A 20,891-nucleotide genomic window follows, 5' to 3' on the forward strand; every position below is an offset into this window, starting at 1 on the left:
AACCCTGGAGTATGCCAGATATGAGCAGAGGGCCAAGGTGGGCATCCCATACTCATACTGAGGACTCATGAGCATTCCAAATACGATCTGAGGGCCGAGAAAGGCATGCCATACTCGTACTGAGGGCTTAACAGTATTCAGTCAAAGGACTGATGAGGACGGGGAGCAAGCCAGACATAAGCTGTGGGCTGAGGGCAAGCTAAACTTATGATGTGGGCTCAGGGGTAATCCAATTTGTTAAGTTGTCGACCCATTGCTTGATGTTATTATATTCGTGCTATTTGTTATGTATTGATATTTTGGGGGAACTCACTAAGCTTTGGGCTTATTGTTTTGGATTATGTTTTAGATACTTTAGCGGATCGCGGGAAGGCGCAAGCATGATCGTGCACCTCCTCATATTTTGTTTTACGATTTTGGGATTTTTCTGATGTAAAACTTATTTTGAAAACAATTTGTAAACAATGATGGTTTTGGGTTTATTTTAAAAGTTTATAATTTTCAAGAATCATCAATTCAATTTGCAGATCTCTAGGTACAGCGATGCGATACATAGATCGCCACGACACAGTGACTTAAGTGGGTTGTCATTGATTGAGGTGAAATAGTCACCATGGTGTCGTGGAACATCCTACCACATCATGTTATCGAGGATTAATGACAAGTGTCATGCCTGTTAGAGCTCGTTTCAATCATTTCGTTGGAGAGTTGGAGAGGGTGATTTTGCAGCCCAAAAGGTTCCAAGACAAGATATGGATGGTTGATTCCTAATATTTTCATCATTTCCACATCAAGGTACGATTTCAGCACTTTCAGAACATTATGATGTAAATGTGAGTGTTTAGTTGCTTTAATTAAGCTTAAAAAGTGACTTCCATGGTAGAATAAATCCTATGAGAGTTAGGGTTTGAAACACTAACTGGTGATTAGTGAATTGATGAATTATATGTAGATTATAATGAATTAGGTAGTATATGATGCTTAATTCGTTGGATGGAATAAATTAAGAGGTAGAAATTGAGAATACATAATTATGATCCATTAAGTAGTCATTTTCACCATAAGAGTCATTAAGCTCTTAATAGGATAAGACTAGTATTAATAAACTAGTATATATATATATATATATATATATATATATATATATATATATATATATATATATGAATAGGCTAAGAGCAAAGAAGATAAATCAAGATACATCAATAGAAGAAAGGCGCCAAGTGCTAGTTAATCTTCAATAACTAACAAGTTGAGTTATAGCTCTCTCTCTAGATTACGTATGTTTATATTCTATATATATGTGTGTATGTTGGATCTTAATGCACTTAGAGAATGCCTCCAAGTAGTTAGATGGAGATAGAATATGATTATGTGTGTGAGAGAATATATCAGATCATGCATGTATATTTAGAGTATCTATGAGGTATAAGTTTAGAAACATGTATCAGAGCATGTATGTATATCTAGATAAAGTATGGATAAAGAGAAAGGTATTTGTTAAATACCTAAGTGATTGTAGATAAAGACAAAGTATGATTATATGTAGTATAATCATAAGTATATGTATGTATGTCTAGATTTAATGGTGTTGTGAAGAATAACTATATGTTAATAGACATATATAAAGAGTAAGAAATTAATGAGTAAAGTAATAGATGAGTAGTAGAAGATCTCTTGATGATATAAAGATATGGATTGTCTATGGGACAATAACTATGTGTTGAGTCACATAAAAGAGTTAGAGAATAGTATGTTTCCTTCGGGAATAAGAGTATGATTCCTTTAGGAAGGAGATAGAGATTCCTACGAGATAAGAGTATGATTCCTTTAGGAATTAACGGTATGATTCCTTTGGTAATGAGATTATGTCCCGACAGTGAAAGAGACGGTGATCCCTTTGGGGATGTAGATAGATGATTTCTATAGGAATAAAGATTATATATGTTCAGTGAAAATAGAGAAGAGGCTCCATGAGTGGAACAAGTCAAGAGAATTCTTTTAAGAACCTAGATACAATCCATGAGGGATTAATAGTAAGGAATCTGCAAGTGATTAAGAGAAGATGAGTGAGTGACGATCTACGAGGGATCATAAGATTGAGGAGTAAGTTCGTATGAGTGTACCTAATAATTTTATTGCGAAATGCTTTTTCCCTTGGAAGACAGATGAAGAGTATGAAGAGTATTAGACAAGAATGCTATGAGTAGAGATGTGTCAACAACAAAGTAAGAGATAGAGAAGAGCATGCCTATAGTATATAGAAGAGTAAAGAAAGATTCAAAAGATGGAGTATCTAAAAGAAAGAAAGAGAAGACATAGTATATGTAGAGTATGAGATGGGAATGAGAAGGAACCAAAAGAAGGTAATATATGAGACTGAGACGAGGCTAAGAGAGAGTCGGATATGAGAAGAAAATATTAGTAGAAGAAAGAGTATGAGAATGAAAGAGTAGAATGTTGAGACGTGAGAAGAGATAGAAGTATATATATATATATATATATATATATATATATATATATATATATATATATATATATATATATATATATATGAGATAAGAAAATACAAAATGGTAGATAAGATGATAAATAAGAATAACTAAAGAGAAAATTTCTAAAAGAGAAAGATGTAATGAGATAAGCAAGAACAATAATGTATGCTATCAAAGAAAGAAGAATAGATTGTAGAGTAAGAGAAAGGAGTGGAGCACAAGACCTGGAATAGATTTCATTTCCTTATAGGTTTGAAGCAATAAATATTTTCATGTTTTGCTGGTTCAGGTAGTAGCTGTGGTACGTGAGAAGAGTGGAGCACAAGACCTGGAATAGATTTCATTTCCTTATTGTTTCAATTTGTATGTTTGATTTTTATTGTAAACCCATGATTAAACTTATGATTTAAATCATTTTAATTTTTATAGAATTTTACATTTTAGTAGAAAATCGTGATAATTCCTTTAGATGTATGTGTAGAAAATATGGTCGTTACAATTGGTATCAGTGAAATAGTTTAAGTGAATCAGGTTTGGTATGTGCATTCCTAGACTTAAACTATGGAAAATGAAAGATAAACAAAGGTTATGAGTTGTTTTTGTGATAAACCATGCTATAAGATGTATGCATGTGGTCGTAGATATGCGCAGATATGTCGAGAGAAAATAAAGAATGGTCATTTTGTACATGCTCTCTTAGCAATCCAAGTTGTATGGACATTTTAGGTCTTTTTATGTTTAAAGTTTAGATTTTGTTGGATTGGAGTGTCTTAATGGATAAAGTTGGAAACTTTATCCACTTAAACACTATTAAGAAGCAAATTTGGAAGATTGGTAGATTAACTAATTGGAATAAGTCATTTTGCCTTATAATTATAGCTAAAGCCCGTCGTGCCACTCCCACATGCAGTGTGCTTTTTAGAATCTTTTGGGAGCACGCCTGTTTAAGCTAAGAAACTCGACTATTTTGTCTTTTTGTGGGTGCGGGGCACCCAACAAAAATTTGGCGCGCTTTTGACTAACATGCTAAGTTGTTGAGTTTTTAACTATGTTTGACCTTGGATCTATTTGTGAGGTGAGTCTTCTCACTATTTTACTAATCTCATGTTTATTGTGGTTGAAATGTATCTTTAGTTATGCTTAACTTTTTTGCATGTTAATTTTCTATAATTGAGTAGCTTATGACTATGGGCCGTTGAGCACCTAGACATTCTGTAATTGAGTCATTAACAACACAGGGTCACTGACGACCTGAATTTAATGTATTTAAGTTGATGAGTACTCGGGGTTAAACCGACCCATTGTTGTTATGTATTTTTATTTGTGATGTGTTATATATGTTACTTTGAGAAACTCACTAAGCTTTGTCTTATAATTATGGATTTAAATGTTTTTGGTAATTCTGAGGATCGGGGAAAGACAAAGGGATGACTGTACACAGTCGTCAGCATCATCGATATTTTGTGATTTCATGTTGTTATGATACTCTAACTTGGATAATTGTCTTTTGGAACGTTCAATGTTATTGACTTGGTTTTATGATGATGGCATTTTAACTTAATTAAAAACCAAAAATTTTATTGTGAGATTTGGATACACATTCCCCAAGAAATAATGCAATAAGCCCAAGTCTTTCCTAGCAAATCAGTATGCCAAATCTTGTTTCAAAGACTCTATAAAATCATGATCGACACTTGTAATAATCATGTCATCAGTATATAAGGAAATAAGGATCCAACCAGAACTCTTACGTCTAACAAATAACGCCGAATCATGATTACTAGGATAAAAACCAAGAGAAGTAATTACCGTGGAAAATTTCTCAAACCAAGCACGAGGGGCTTGTTTGAGACAAAAAAATATCTCAAGTGTTACATTGTAAATATAAATGATTACTAAAATGAAAACCATGCGAAGTAATAACCCTAACCGTATTTTACCTCTATTGTTCAAAAGTTTACAAATATCTCAAGTGTTACATTGTAAATATAAATATTTAATTCAATTATTAGAAGGGAAAACTTTCTCTAGAAATTTGAAGAACCGGTTAGAGTAAAATTTAGGAGGAGCAACAGATATTGACATAGGATCATGGAGTACAGATTTATATGCATGTTCTATTTTCTTTCTTGTGTTGTATTCCTGAAGTATATCGATTATACCGAGATAAAGAACAACATCGTAGACCTCAAAAAGTTCGACTTCTGTGGAACCGGAAATGTCATGTGAGACCTTATGGTTTGCTTGAGCCGGCATGTTCACACCTAACTGCACCCGTAACCTAAAAGTGTTTTTATAGATATTAGGTAAAATTCAAGGTACTAGATGAATTTATGTATATGCATGGCATCTCATGCCATGCCATGACAATACATATATAACATAGCATAACACAGTATGGAATGACATAACATAACATAACATAACATAACATAACATAACATAACACAACATAACATAACATAACATAACATAACATAATATAACATAACATAACATGACAAGTTGCTTATTTCGTTTTTCAATGGATTGGGACGAAGATTAGGTCCGACCCAAAGGATAGGGTAAGTTAGGAGACCATCTTAAGTGACTTTCAGTTTAGGGTCCAATTTAAGATTTATTTCTCTAGATATAATACAAACAATTTAATAAAAAACAAGATTTTGATGCAGTGTAGTTAGAAATGTTACTTGTCTAACTTTTAGAGTTTGGTGTGCTCAATTACGCCAATAGTTAAGTGAGAAATTTATTTATATATACTTTTATTTCTCAAGATGTATAATTCTTTTGAAGCTTGTATAGTTGACACAATACCTTGAAATTGATTCTTCCAAGTTCGATACTTAGATAGTTTATGTTTTGCCTTCTATATTATATTCAAAATCATTCTTAAACAAAAATATTTCATATAAACCAAAATCTAATACTAGCATTTTTTCCCTAGAACTAAAATATATTTGGACCAACCGTCGCCAAACAAATGCAAATGGAAAAAAAATTCCACTATGTTGTCCCACCCAATAAGGTGGTGCAGGTTGAAATACAGACTTGTTGTTCATGACATCTTGTGTGTGTAAAAGGTATAAATGTTCACTTCTTCTATATAATTAGATATAATGTCCATAAAAAGACACATGTCCCAAATAATAACCTCAACATTAACGACAACAAATTTAACATATAACCCTTTAAATCCAAATTATGGATGGTGCTGATTTTTGACCAAAAGGTCATGGTTAAAGTCACTGGAAAAACACCACATTCTTAAGGACTATACACCTTAATAAACTAGAGGTTCCCTATTTATCTAGAAATTTGACCTAAATATTCCATTGATAATACTATCTCTGTACATTTTCATTCTTATAGGCAAGAGGGTCATTTATATAATAATTAAGAATTAACATGATTTTATGTAGTACTTTTATGGTAATATCAAGCATACATTAATCAAAGCTGGAATGAAGCATTTGGATTAAGTAAAAGAATCGTGTTTTTTTAATAACTAGGGATGGTATCATAAAATCCTTAAAAATGTGATTCATTCTTTGATGAAATGGAATGATATATATGTAGTTGTCAATTTACTTTTAATATAAAATATTCAATAAGGTTAATGTCATAAATGGGAAACAAGGTATTTGTTTTTTTTTTACAAAAAAAAAACATTATTCTAAAGTATCGTAATGGCTAATAAAGTATTTTTTTTTTCTTTTCACAAAATACCATTAAATCAATATTTTTGTCTTGATTTATGAAATGAACTTTATATACGCGTCTAATTTGAATAATAGAATGTTAAATATTATTCATGAGTATAAAATTTATATTTATTTTTAAAAATCAAACAAAAAGTAGATTGAATACCTTCCAGTACCGGGAAGAAGGACATCAACTTCCTTGTCCCCTACCGAAAATGCCTTCAAAGTACTTCCTCTACTATGCGGACCTGGTGCCGTGTTTACAGAATCTGGTTCATGAGTCACTAGGAGAAGTCCCGTTGGTTGAATTGTACGATCCACACGAAAAATTGCTCCTAAAACAAGCAAAAGAGAAATTTAAATTGTTATATAATTTATAATATAAATAAAATAGAAATAGAGATAGAAATTTACCATCGTCGGTAGTATTCTGAGGCCTGTTGAATGCATAAGCATCTGGTGGTTCTAACATACTCTTCAAATGTTCAGGAGCTCTAAAATGCAATCCCAATAGAAGACTATAATCTATAATTTGTTGAGATTCTAGAAACATGCAGTCCAGATTAATTTGTCTGCAGAAATGCGACACTAGTGAAATACTGAAACTTATCAATGTAAAAAGGAAGTGTTGTATGCAAGAAGTATCAACCCACTTTTACTCATTTGTGTACTTTATCATACCACTTTCATTTCTTTACATTATAGCATCGTACTTTGAAAAATCTACCCAATTATAGCATTTTGCGTTTAGAACATTATACTCTGAAGTTTTAGCCAAGTATAAAAGACTGTATATTTGTGTAGATCTTTCAAAGTGCAATGTTGTATTAGGAAGAAATGAAACCAGGATGTTGTAATAAACAAATCAGTTAAAGTACATTGTTATATTATCATTAAACTAGAAATATAGTTGATGATATTTCAAACTTAAGTTTGAATGGCTGAAAAACGGAAGAGATAATCATCAAATGACAGGAGCAGAATAGTACTTACTTGAAAAGTGCATCACGGAGTGACTTGTCCATATGGAATTTATAAGTAAGATCAAGGTCTTTCAGTGTGGTGGCCTCTATAATATTATATGTATTTGTATTTCTTCCATAGTATGAACCCTTCAAATCATAATGACGGTGTATCCTCAAATCAGTGTAAAACATGTTTCCCATGACCACAAATTGTACCTAAAGTTGAGTTTAACAAAACAAAAATGAGGATGTATACTAAGTGGGTGTGTTGTTTAAACAATAATTTGGAAGAAACATAATTTTTCCTATGAATTGGAATTTGAAGAAATTATAATCAGTTACATGCATGCTTGGCAGGAGATGGGATAGAATTCAATGATAAAAAAAATATATTTTTTACATTTTCATTTGTATTCAAATTTATTTTTATTTATCTTACCATAAAATTATTTTTTATTATATAATGAAGGCATTTTGGTCTTTTAATAAAAATGAAAAATGAAGGTGAATTCCTACCACCCTTGGTAATAAAGAATAACAAAATCTATTAAACATGAAATTTCAATGATTTTGAAATAACTGAATTTTGTCCATTAATTTGGCAACCAAACACGCCATGGAAAGGAATCTCATATTCCAATGTTTTGAAATTCCATCAGCATTCGCAAACCAAACATGCACATGGAAACCAGAATAAGCAGAAAACATGTTAGATACCTTCTTGCCACCTCTTGGTGTTATCTCGTGGATGCCATAAAATTTAGTAATCATGGTATTATCGTGTGCTTGTACATGATTGTAATAGCTAGGAAGCATCTTGAGTAAAACCTACAAAATATCAAAACAGAATATCAACAATTTCTAATTTTAGGAATTACCTATGAAGATAAAATTGAGGTAGAAATCAGACATTGTTAGCTCAGCTAAAAAATCACTAGTTCGACTTAGTTACCAAGAATGACATTTTAGTAACTTCAATTATGACCATATATATTACTTAAATAGGTATGTTGAAACTACTTTTATTTTGCAAGTATATTTATCTAATGATAAATCTTTTTGATAAAGTTCTTAATTAAAAAAACAAAATATAAAAATATTAGAACTTATTTATCTAGTAGGGAAATTCTTACTCAAATATTAAATGGTAGTTTTTAATAGAGAAAATTACATGTATGGTCCATGTTGTTTGGGGTAATTTATGTGGTTTACAAAATATATTGTAAGGAAAGCATGTTTCATAATGTGAAAGGAAACATACAAGAAAAATGTTTTGAGTTACGTATTCATAGAAATATGAAATACATTGCATAAATAAGGAACTTATACAAAGGATGTTACTATTATTGAAATGACACTTAATTAAGATATGAGTAAAGGACATAAGGTCTTAAGATGTAGGAAATATTTAATAGGTTTTGCATGGCATGATTATGTCAAATATTAAGGTTTATTATCTAATTGGACAATAAATGAAACATGCATGCTATTAGGGGTAAAAGGATTGAACTTATAATGTGCACGTAAATGTTTGAGTGATTTGAAAATATATGGAAATGATTAGGAGTCAAATAACTTAATTGCGATAGAAATATGTAATGATATATGAGAAATGTTGTATGTACAAAAGAAGAGGCCAAACGTACCAAGAAGACTTTAATGTGTGTTTAATAAAATAAAGTTGTACATGGAGTCTTAATTTATACTAGATCCTATCTCACTAATTTAGGAAACTATATAAACATGGAAATTATACATATTGATGCACTCCTAATTTTTAGTAGTGATTAGCTAAATTACTCTTAATTTACAAATATGTGTATGTTTTGCATCTTGACCAAAATATGATATATCTAGATCTTGTGAAAGTTTCGAATGCTATCCCTTACTTTTCTTATTGTAATAGGTAAACTAATTTAGGATTTGCAATTAGGTTGTGTTCGGCTTGACGGTTCAAAATACATCAACCCAACCTAACCCAACCCACATAACACATTTAATTATACAGGTTTGCGGGATAGAGCGATGAGCACCAGTGGGATGATAGAGCATAGGTGTACCAATGGTTTGCGATTGCAACACGAGATGGTACTAGTGGTTGAGCTCTCACGACATTGAGGTAGTAATGTAAGGATGAGAGTAGGTTTTTTATCTTTTTGAGTAACAAGGAGTCAAGGATTGGGTTTCTGACTAAGTAGGGCACGCCGCACTCGTAAATTGACCCATGAAATAACCGGGTTAATGAGTCAGAAATCTCAACCCAAACCTATTTATATTCGTGTTGGGTTGTTGGTTGGGTCGAGAATTATCACCTCTATAGATTATGCTATATGAGCATATATATTTGTACCTTATAAGTAGGAAAACATGGTATTACAGTCGTGAATTACTATCATCTGCTTACAATCGATGCTTGATTTTTTTTAACTACTACACTTTATATAAATTAAACTACAAGAAGTATGAATTACATATTACAATAAAGAGAGTTGTTAGCCCATGAGTCCCATAATAAATCCCTACCACATTTAGCTATACCCTTAAGTCATAAAAATCTCAAAGTTTTAACCTTATAAGCTAGAGTAGACAAACTCTTCAATTTTCTATTTAAAATCATATCATTCATATCTGTCCATATGGTCCATATTAGCGCCTTCGAAATCGCTTCAAGAATATCTTGAGATCTGTTGTCCACACTATAAGTGGAGTTTATCCCTAGGAAGGTGTCAAATGATTCATTCAAGATAGGAAGGTCATTGCACCAATTGAGCAGGAGCCTACAAATCTCCTTAGTTGTGGAATAGCTCTTGGAAACATGTCTCTTGTTCTACACAAAGAATTACAAAATAGACACATGGTGATTGGAATGATTACCCCTGTGTGCGAGGTTAAATCTAGTGAACAATTTACTAAGTCTCAAACGCCAAATTAAGACATTTATTTTCCAGCAACCACCTTAGACCGTCTGGTAGTTAAGTTGGTGCACTCCAACAAATGATTGTCAACTTCCTTTCTTAAATAAGAAACATTGAAATATCCTCTCTCATTGAGACTCCAACACTAACTACTTGTTATTGAGTTACCCTCATGTCAATAATTTTATAAAAGAGGTTAATTAAGTCTATATTTGACATCTCCATGACTATATTGATCTTATTGATTCGTGCTCTAACATTGATTTATTACAACTTGAAATTGACACTCCCAAGCCTACATGTTCTCTATAAATGCATCTAAAAACTTTTTTCCTAATTGTATAGGTGGTATCCTTAAAATGCAACCACCATTTTCTTAAAGGATCTAGACTGAAAGCTCTTAAGCTTCGAATTCCCAAACTGCCAAGATCGTTGAATTTCATCGTTTTGTCCCGCTAATCCAAGTGATGCTTTTGCTAACTCTAGTAGTACCCCAAAGGAACCTATTACAAATACTTTCAAGCTTCACAATGACTTTTTTATAGACTTTATATATCGAGAAAAGGTACGTCCCGAGGCTTGCTAGAATACACCTAACAAGCGTCAGGCATCCACCAATTTAAAGGGTTCTCACTTTCCTTCTTGAAAGTTTTTTTTTTGTTGAATTTATGAATAAGGGGAATCCACATGGACACTTTACTCGACTTTCCTCTTACCATCATGCCAAGATAAGTAAACGATCATTCACTTTCAAAACACTTTAACCACCTATCCATAGAAGAGACCTTGCTTGAGGGGACACCAATACCCAATAAATTGCTTTTGAGAAGTATATTTGTACCACGAAAGTTGGAAAACATGGTCAATTCAATAATAATTAGGAGAACTTAATATCTTCATCCTTGACCAAGATATTCTGGTCATAGGATATCCACTCATGTAGATTTGATTGAGGATGTTAATATATGGAAGTTAATTATTAATGGTTCAATTAACAAGATTTTGAAAGTGTTTTTTGGAGATGAGTTTCAAACAAAGGACCTACTCCATGTGAAGTATTTTTTAGGGATTGAGGTCTCTCGCACTCGGAATGGAAGTTTCATGTCTCGATGAAACTATTGTTTTGAAGTATTTAATGACTCAAACTTGATTGATGCAAAAACTTTTGATTATCATATTGAATCGAATATGAAAATGAAAGCAGATGATAGAGATCTAATTGAAAACTAAAAATATATATAGAAGAATTATTGGGAAGTTCAATTTTCTTAGGATTAATCGGCCAAGAATTCTTTTCTAATGAGTTTGTGAGACATTTTATGTCATCACCAAAGACATGGGACATTGTAACTCACATCATAAAGTATCTAAAGGGTACTTGAGGGCGTGGCATATTGTATCAGAATCATAGAATCTTGGTCATTATGTGCTAGTAGGGTTTACAGATGTTAACTATAATGGTGACCCTACAACTTGATAATAAAGTATCGGGTATTGTGTCTCTGATAGAGGAAATCTTGTTTCATGGAAAAGTAAAAACCTAATTTTAGTTTTATGTTCGAGTGTAGATCTAAATATAGAGCTAGGACATAGACAACTTATGAGCTCATAAGGTTGCATACTCTACTTGGCATAATCAAGTTTTCTCAATCAAAACCAATGAATCTTTGGTGTGATAACGATGCCTCCATTTATATCGCCAAAAATCAAGTATTTCATGATAGAGCCAAACACATAGAAGTAGATCATCGTTTCTCTCAAAATTTAGATTGGAAGGATTACAACTTCCCTTGTTCACAAAAGTCTTACTTAGGAGTAGAGTTATTTACATGTATACTAAGTTGGCATGATCAATATCTATGCTTCATCTTGATGGGGAATGTCGAAGTGTATATAGTAGTCAGTGCTATTAGGCTAGGGAGCTTATATGGTTTAGTTGTAGTCGTATTCTCTTGTTTGTAGATATTTGTGTATTCTTTCCTTGTATGATCATGTATCTACAATTATTGTCAATATTTTTGTCTTTGATTACACATAGGTTTTTATGCATTTATTTATATTGAAGAACATGTCAAGAAACTCTTAATATCTTCTATTATTTGAACCTAAGATTATAAGACTATATGTAAATGAGACTAACTCAAATTTAATAAAGCAACAATACCTAATCCCATAAAATTAGGATATGAGAGGTTAGATGTAGACATTCTTACTTCTAATTAGTGGTGGAGAGTCTACTTCCATAGAAGAACTCCAACAAGAATAAAAGAATAACAAACTAATAAGTACTAAGATAAAGATACAACAAACAACATTGAAATAAGGCACAAAGTATCATATAAATATAAATGCAAATAGAAGCCTACAACAATAGAGCAGAAAGTAATATGATGGTATATATAAATATGAGAAATAAAGGAATAGAACAAGAAGTAACAAGTAGATACAAGCAAATAATCAAAAGGTAGAAGGAAGGATGACTATGCATACGAATAATTTACTAAGATGCTCATGCATAAAACGAAGCCAACAATATAAAATTATAATATATAAGATGTTGAATAGAATTCAGAAAGAGCTAAAAGATTGTATTTATAGAGTCAAACCTTGAGCTCGGATTTTCGTAATGTTTTAATCACAAATCTGTCATCATGAGAGCGATAAAAAAGACTTCCACTTTTCCCCGGAGAAGAAAGCTCTATTAAACCATCATCCCCACATATTGACATCATATAATCTGCAGCATCTAATTTAAATAGTTCCCTCAAATTCCTGAAAAATGACTCCATCCAGATGTATTAAGACAATATGAGTATCAATATAACATACATAATAGCATTTCATATAAAATTTTGGTACATACAAAGTGCACATGAAATGTAGTGATAACATATTCATGAAATGTTAGCCATGCATTCTTTAATGGATCAATACTAAATTGCACATGATCATCTATATAAATACATCATAACATGCATAATTATTTCCTTATTCGTGTATTTGGAACAATCCATCACTCATACACCTTTTGTGACTAATGTATCATGCTCTCTTCTCCTATCAAGCTATGTAGCCAAATTTGTTAGTAGTTTGATTATGGGATAAATGAGTTAAGATCCTGGCTAAATAAATATAGGACGAAATTCTAATAATTTGTACATTGGTTATTAGATCTATATGTCACAATAACCACCATATCCAACAAAAGGTTCTCTTGACCTCTCATTTTACTAGTTAAGTAGACATAAACATACAAATTTCTTTGGGGTCAAAAATTACACAAATATTCATACCATCTTGTCTACATGACATGTATAAGGAATTTGAGCAATCTTTAGTGTTAGATTATATACATACCGAGAATGTGATGATGTTATTGCTAACATCCTTTTGAACCTATAATGGTTGTACAACCAGGTCGTGTAATGTAGGATATGATCAATCCTCAGACCAAGTATACATATAATGGTTCCCAAATGATAACACTTTCCCCAAGATAGAAAACCGCACCACTAGTGCTTTGATTGTCCATGACGTCGCCTCTAAGATCATTATCCAAAATATCCACAAGTTCTTTGGTCCTTTGCACCCGATCATACATGATTCCATAATTGATTCTACTTTTCACATACCAAAAAACATGATTCATCACATTCTTGTGTTGTTAAGTACCTCAAACTCCTCACAATTCGCCTATATTTGACAAAATTGAATGGTTCCATGTCTTTGTATTTATTGAGTTTCAGATTCATATCCATAGGATAAATCATTAGGTTGCAATCTTTAATTCCAAACTCCTCAAAATTCCTCGTAGCATAAGTTGATTGTTTTTAGACACTCCAACATAATTGACAAACCTTTTTAATTTAGGTATAGATGTCTCAATCATACGAACATCTTTTCAACATAATATTCTATAAGTTTTTATCCAATAGAATATAGTGCATGCATCCAAGGCTTGAAGTAACCCATAAAAAGCTTTAGAAATTTTGTAGACTTTATATTTCATTCCTTTAACAATAAAACCTTTAGGTTGCAATATGCATGCTTTTTTCATTTAGGTCACTATTTAGAAATGTGGTCTTTATGTGTAAATGGTCTATATCCCAAGTCCATTAGACCATTAATGCAAGAAAAAGATGTATTATATAGATTCGAGCTAACGATGCGAATACTTTCTCAAAATCGATACCTTGTTTTTGCAAGGAACCCCTTGCAACGAGAGAAGTCGTATACTTGGTTATTGTTCCTAAGGCATCAGTTTTATCCTTAAATACCCAATCTAATCCGACAAGTTTGTCACCAGAATAGATTAACAAGCTTCAAAGTGTGATTCCATTGAATTTCATGAAGTTCGGTTTTTCTCCATTCTTCATTAGTTGATTTTTTTTTTTGTAATTTAAAGGTTGTTCGAAGTCAATAAGAAGCAATTCTCCATGTCTAAAATCAGTAGATCTGCTCTTCCATAGATATCGATAAACGTATGATAACCAATTATCGGTCAATGTATGATAACCAACTAGTCCAGGCCGGCTAGAAGAGGTTATCAATTCAACCGAAAATGGGTTTTTGGGATTTTTTATAAGAATGGACATTGCATTTTTAGGGGCTGTTTTAGGTTGGATTTGGTATTGTTTTGGAGCTTTTTTTTATCTTAGGTGGTAACTTTTGGGGTTTGTTATTGTTTAGCTATGAAAACGATGTTGTTTCTAGGTTGTTTTGGCTTAAAGGGTTGTTTTGGCAGAAAACAAAGTTGTTTCATGGTTATTCAGGATGAAAACAAGGTTATTTTAGGGTTGGTTTGGTACTAACGGCTTGTTCCTGAGTTCTACTTAAGAATGGATATGGATGTATACAGAGGGAAAGTGAGGGATGTCGAAGGAAAATCATGTTCCCGAGTTTCATTAATGGAAGGAAAGTAAGGGAAATGAAAATTTTTAAGTTTTATTTTCTTTTTCCTCCTAACTCGGGAACACAAAAATTAAATTTTCCTTTTATTTCCTTCGAACTCGGGAACATGGAATAAAGAAAATTTTCCTTCCCTTTTCTTTCTTTCGATTAATATTTTCTTTCCTTTTCCTTTTCTGAAAAAAACTCGGGAACAAGACATAAACGACTGCTGTGACACCATAATTTTTGGCTGAAAAAGCAACCCATGTTTCCATCCAAATCCATCTTTGTTTTTCGACAAACATTATGTATCGTCTTACCCGTACCTTCTTCTTTTGTGGTTGGAAAAAACGAAGTCCTTTTGTACTTCTTCAGCCCTAAGATAGATCATATTCCCACTTCGATCATACAACTTCTTTTGACGCAAACCTAAAATTTTAATATGTGCCAAACAACCAAAAAATTTGAAGAATGAAAATTTGGCTTCTGACTGGTCAAAGCCTTGTACGATGTGACATCGGGAAGATCCATGTTGGGTAATCTTGTTGGGTAGATTAGGTTATGTTAATGGTTCCCACGTTAATTAGTATTTTAACTAGATTTATTTTGTTGTTGAATTGGTCATATGTTGACCAAGTTAGAAAGAGAATAATGGGGCTTAGAGCATCTCGAACCCACTCTCATTCTTTATTTTTTCCCCCATTTTTTTCCCACATTCTTCTCCATCCCTCCCCCATTTATTCCCCCATTTTGGGGGATATGAATAGTATTACAGCAAATATGGTGTTATACTATTCATTTCTCCCAAAATGATGATGAACTTTGTGTTGTCGGTTTTAGTCCCTCTGTTTATATATTTATATATTTCTAGTTCATTTTTACCTACTAATTATAATTTAAATATAATATTTTGTTATATATTAAATTATATTAATTAATTATAAATATAAACTTTGTTTTTTGCTCATCAGATTCATATAAAAATTTAAATACATATTGAAATTTTAAAAAACGATAACGTATTTTTCAAAAACTTATCATTAAAAGTGTGTATGTCTAATATTTATATAAATGTATGTATAATATTTTTTTAAAAGTATTATGTGTAATATTTTTTATAAATGTATGTATATTATTTATTTATAAGTTTATTATAAATATAATTTTTTGTATTTAATATTAATGTAATGAAAAAAATATAGATTATATATTTGTTAAAACTAAATTAGTAGAATGTGTGTTTGACAATCTATATAAGTTGGAATAATAGAATATACTAGAAATATACTTTTTGAAGGTAAAAATTAGGTAAAAAATAGATTACGGTTGGAGATAAAATACTATTTGCCCCATTTTTTTGGAAAAAAATGAATATGGGTTGGAGATGCTCTTACTTGCCCCCTTCATAGGAAGCACATGCACATAGTATTTATGTTTATATAAATAGGTTAGTTTATCATTTGTTTTTGTTGTGAACTTGTGATTAGCTTTCCTTCTTGAAAGTAATATAGCAAGTGACCCAATAACTTGTCCATATTTCCTGGTTGCTGTGTAAAACTCATGAGAGTCGATGGTTGCAAGTTTGCAAGTGGGTTTAAGGGAAGGGCTGATCTGCAAGTGGGATTACCTACATCTTCGAAGCCCATGCCACATAATTAGACTTTGTAAGGATCGGGTAATATAAGGTGGCACTCCCTTATTCTCCAATCCTTTGTGCTTCTCCATCTGCCTTCGAACAATTTGATCCTGCCATTGTTGTTTTTGGCATATACTTGGATATACACAAAACAGAGCTCTAATACTACGTGTTGTATTAAACTGACTGTAATATATTGCGTTTTATTATATAGGTTATGTAAATAAATCAAAGGCTTTCGTGTGGCTGAGAACTTCTGTCGAGAGATCTAAGAGAGAAAGATATATTATAATTTTTAAAGGCCAAACTACTTCTACTGTCGAGAGATCTAAGAGAAAGATATAGTATACTTTTTAAAAGCCAAAAGTACTTCTATTGAATTGAATAATATTGGGAAAACTCGTTAACCTAGATAAGTGTAATGACAATACTTAATTGTGCTTAAAACTGATTGTCAAGGTCGCGACTACTTAGATTTATAGGGGATGATTAAGGAAGAAGAAAAGAGAAACAAACACCAGCTGAATAGATACCTGAAGACCATAAAAGAATAGTCTTTCCAATAGAAATCAACCGAATTGTGTGGAGGTGTCGATTGTGAGCCTTTCCTGGGGAAATAAATCCTTATCCTTGCTTGTTCTCCAAAATCTGAATATCTCACTTCACGCATAGTAAGCGGTGTTATTTTGCCAACAGTGTACCTGTAATCAATTAAGTCATATACACAACACATGAGTTTGGAACCAACAAGAACGTAGAGCTACATTATAAAATCAAATGTTAAACCAAGGGGAAGGACCTCTCTTGTACACAACAAGGAGAAAGATTTTCATGTTATCTCATTCAACGTTAACAAGCAAAAAGCAACAGTCATATAAGGCTTACATGACACTAAAGAAAACTGACCACTACCCCACAAAATTAAGCATCTAAAATAAAACTGCTTCCCACTACCTTGAAGAAAAGGTACATAAAATAAACAAGGGGTAAAACTGTAAAGAAGGAAATATGCATGGCAAACTCATGCATGACTGAGAAGTTAGATGTACTAGGGTGTTGTAAGTCAATATATATATCAAATTGAGCTGAAACTGAGAAGAAATGTAATGATCAAAAAAAGTTGTACCTACAAATTTTCAGATGATAATTGGTTTGAAAGATAGATATAAACATCTGCTTCTATATTGTAAGATAGTGATCGCATAAAGATCAATGATCAAAAAACGGCCAAATTAATACGTAGCTAGACATAAGGAATCATTTTCTTGTACATCACGTGGTGGGGCATTAATTTGTTTTTTGCAACTGTGCACATGGATTGGGGTCGATCATGGGCAAGAGACAAATGGACCCAAAGCTAGATTTAGATGGGTCATAGAGGGTAGGGGGTGGGTTCAAATGTTCAATACTAGTAAATGAACATGAAAATTAAGTATAAGACAAAACTCAGATTTAGAGTATTCATTATTTACCTGATTCCTAGTTGTAGATTAAGCATCATATAGTTGCTCTTACGGGATTCAAAAATATCCAAAGTTGACTTCCTTTTCATTTCCTCCATAAGAAATATTCGCTGTTGTTCCTTTTTGCTTAAAACCTTTGCATTATTTTTAGTTCTTTCTTTCACCAAAACTCCTTGTATGTATTCCCTTTCCCAAACTACATTGCTACTATTATAATCATCTACACTTTCACCTTCATCAAGGTTATGAGATAATAACTCGGTACTATTAAACGCAGAGGACTCCATAGAAGAAACTCCGACAGAAATTTTCTTGTTTGATATTCGACCCATGTCTCTAAATAATCCTTTAATAGGTTTTTTTATAGATATACTCCGAACTATACTATGAGGTTTTGAAGCTTTCTTTTTTCCTAATCTTCCAGAAGATGAACTCCTAATACTTATTGCAGGATAAAACATACCCAATCCATCCTTGAGGCCATTGGTCCACGTCCCAAAATAATAATTACCATCTACAAACCTATAAACCCCTGTCCCATGTCTATACCCTTTTGACCAATTACCATCAAACAGATCACCATTCAGCCATTTCATCACCCCTCTACCACACATCAATCCACCTTTCCAACTTCCCATATACATGTCGCCATTACACCAAGTGTATTTACCACTACCTTCATGAACACCCTCTCTCCATGAACCATCGTAAACATCTGAATTACTATACTGCTTTCTTCCAAACCCATGCTGAATGTTCAACCTCCATGAGCCTATGTATGTTGACCCATCTGGATTTGTCAATGTCCCAAATCCATGTAAGTAGCCTCCATAGAAATTACCTTCATAACTTGCTCCAGATGACCATGTGATCCTTCCATCTCCTGCCATTTTTCCTTCTTCCCAACAACCCTCATAAACTGTTCCATTTTTCCATTTGTATGTACCCCTGCCATGTGGGATCATTCCCTTGACATTACCAGAGTAGACATCTTCTTCTTTTAGAACAATCTCCAAATTACTCATCCTGAAACAATGAGTAATACACACATAACAAGAACATCGTCAGGTTTTGAAAAGAAAATTAATTTGGCATTTAAGAACGCATGCAAATTGTAATTAATCTTTGACTTTTGTTCTACTTACGTGCAAGCTGTAAGCTTTGACTTTTTAAGAATGCATGCAAGTTGTTCTGAAAAAATTTATGAAGGATGCGATTATTTTGAATACTTGCAAAGAGCCCCATGAATTTGAAAACCATCCTTGTTTTTTTATTATTTACCTCCATCTTATATGCCATATGTTAATTAATCTTTGACTTTTGCTGTTTTGAACATACAAAGAGGACAACCGAATACTAAGACTTTAATTACTTCAATTGTTTCTTTGGCATAAAGTAAGATCTGAGAGACACTTTATTTGATTTTTGTATGAAAAAGTAAATTATCTCTGACACCTTAAACAGTACCTGCAAAATTATATGTGACCTCTTAACTTGAAGATCTCAGTAAATACTAAATCATTTAATCATGATATGAACATATATAGCAATTCCAATAATTAAAAAATAGTTTTGACTTCTCAAAGCACATGTATGGCATCAAAATTAATCACGTCAATCTAACTACTGTGTTAATAGTACGAATAGATATTGTATTATATTCATATTAAGAAGAAATAAGCTTCACATTACTATCTATCAAACATCCCAATGACAAAAATGATACTGTATACAGCCAACGACTGAGTTTGACCATTCGACAGCCCACCTTAGCACTGTCACTGTAGTATGAATACCAAAATTCATAAATGCAGTCGCTATGAACTTGATAACTACATACTATCATTACATAATCGAAGATAATTTTGCTAAAACTGATGTTAGCATTCATGCTGCATAAGTTTGAGCACGAACTAGAACATCAAAAACTTCTAGTGAACTCAACAAAAGAAAAGGACAAATGCACACCAATGAAATTGAAGTACTCACCTGTTAAATCAATTCAAATCCAAAAGAAAAAAGACATTTCTGATTTATTGATTGGATCTTGGAACTCCACGATCGGATTTACACTCCAGAAATTCTGCCTTTGGGGAGCTTTGGTACCACAGAGGCTTTTAGAAGAAAAAGATTGGGCAGAGAGAGCAATAATGTTTTAGGGGAATAAAAAAGTAAATGCATCACAAGCATGCAAAAATAGTGTGGCAAATATGTGTGTGTCTAGACCTCTGGAGAAGAACGACCGTTGGATGGCTTTAGATGCGAGATGAACGGTTGGAGATGTTTCCCAAGTCCTTTTTGCCGACTATATATGCCGACGCAAGGCATATATATGGTGAGATGTAATTGAAGTTTTGAAGATTCTTAATTTTTTTTTTTCAGATAAATTAATATGAATGTTTAATTAAAGAATTACGTAGTTGACAACTAGAGCTTATATATTTAATATAAAACTACAGTTAGTTAACAATTATGACTTGGTATAACGTTACAAACTCATGATCAGTATGGAACTCAATTATAGACGGAATCTATAGAACTTTTTTTTCCGACAAGACTTTTCAAGTAAAAATTTGTATGTCGATAAATGCACACAGCCAAAATTCGCACATGCCCATATTCCTATAATAAAGCAAAAACAATATATTTTTATAACATTCTTCTAAACTCTATCTTCATATTCACACAACCCAAAAAAACCTATTTCTTATATATTTAAATATGTTATATTATACAAAATTCTTCATTCATAATAACAATAATGAAGATTATATATATACATAGAGAGAACCGCCCACTTGAAATTAAAAAAAATAGAGATCTTGA

At 32.2% G+C, this 20,891-nt stretch overlaps 1 protein-coding gene across 1 annotated transcript; it reads right to left on the reverse strand.

Annotated features, from left to right (window-relative positions):
* Positions 1-4,412: 4,412 nt before the first annotated feature.
* On the reverse strand, positions 4,413-20,316 carry LOC111880132 (phosphatidylinositol 4-phosphate 5-kinase 8). Its single transcript, XM_023876534.3, has 9 exons — positions 20,055-20,316; positions 18,075-19,091; positions 17,136-17,303; positions 12,683-12,848; positions 7,879-7,989; positions 7,190-7,377; positions 6,611-6,768; positions 6,363-6,531; positions 4,413-4,776 (listed from the first exon to the last, which is right to left on the reverse strand). Exons 2-9 carry the CDS (start codon positions 19,088-19,090, stop codon positions 4,497-4,499), a joined length of 2,256 nt encoding a protein of 751 aa, XP_023732302.1. The 5' UTR covers position 19,091; positions 20,055-20,316; the 3' UTR covers positions 4,413-4,496.
* Between the last annotated feature and the right edge of the window lie 575 nt (positions 20,317-20,891).

The sequence above is a fragment of the Lactuca sativa genome, chromosome 9, assembly GCF_002870075.4.
Source record: "Lactuca sativa cultivar Salinas chromosome 9, Lsat_Salinas_v11, whole genome shotgun sequence".
Taxonomy (NCBI): Eukaryota; Viridiplantae; Streptophyta; class Magnoliopsida; order Asterales; family Asteraceae; genus Lactuca; species Lactuca sativa.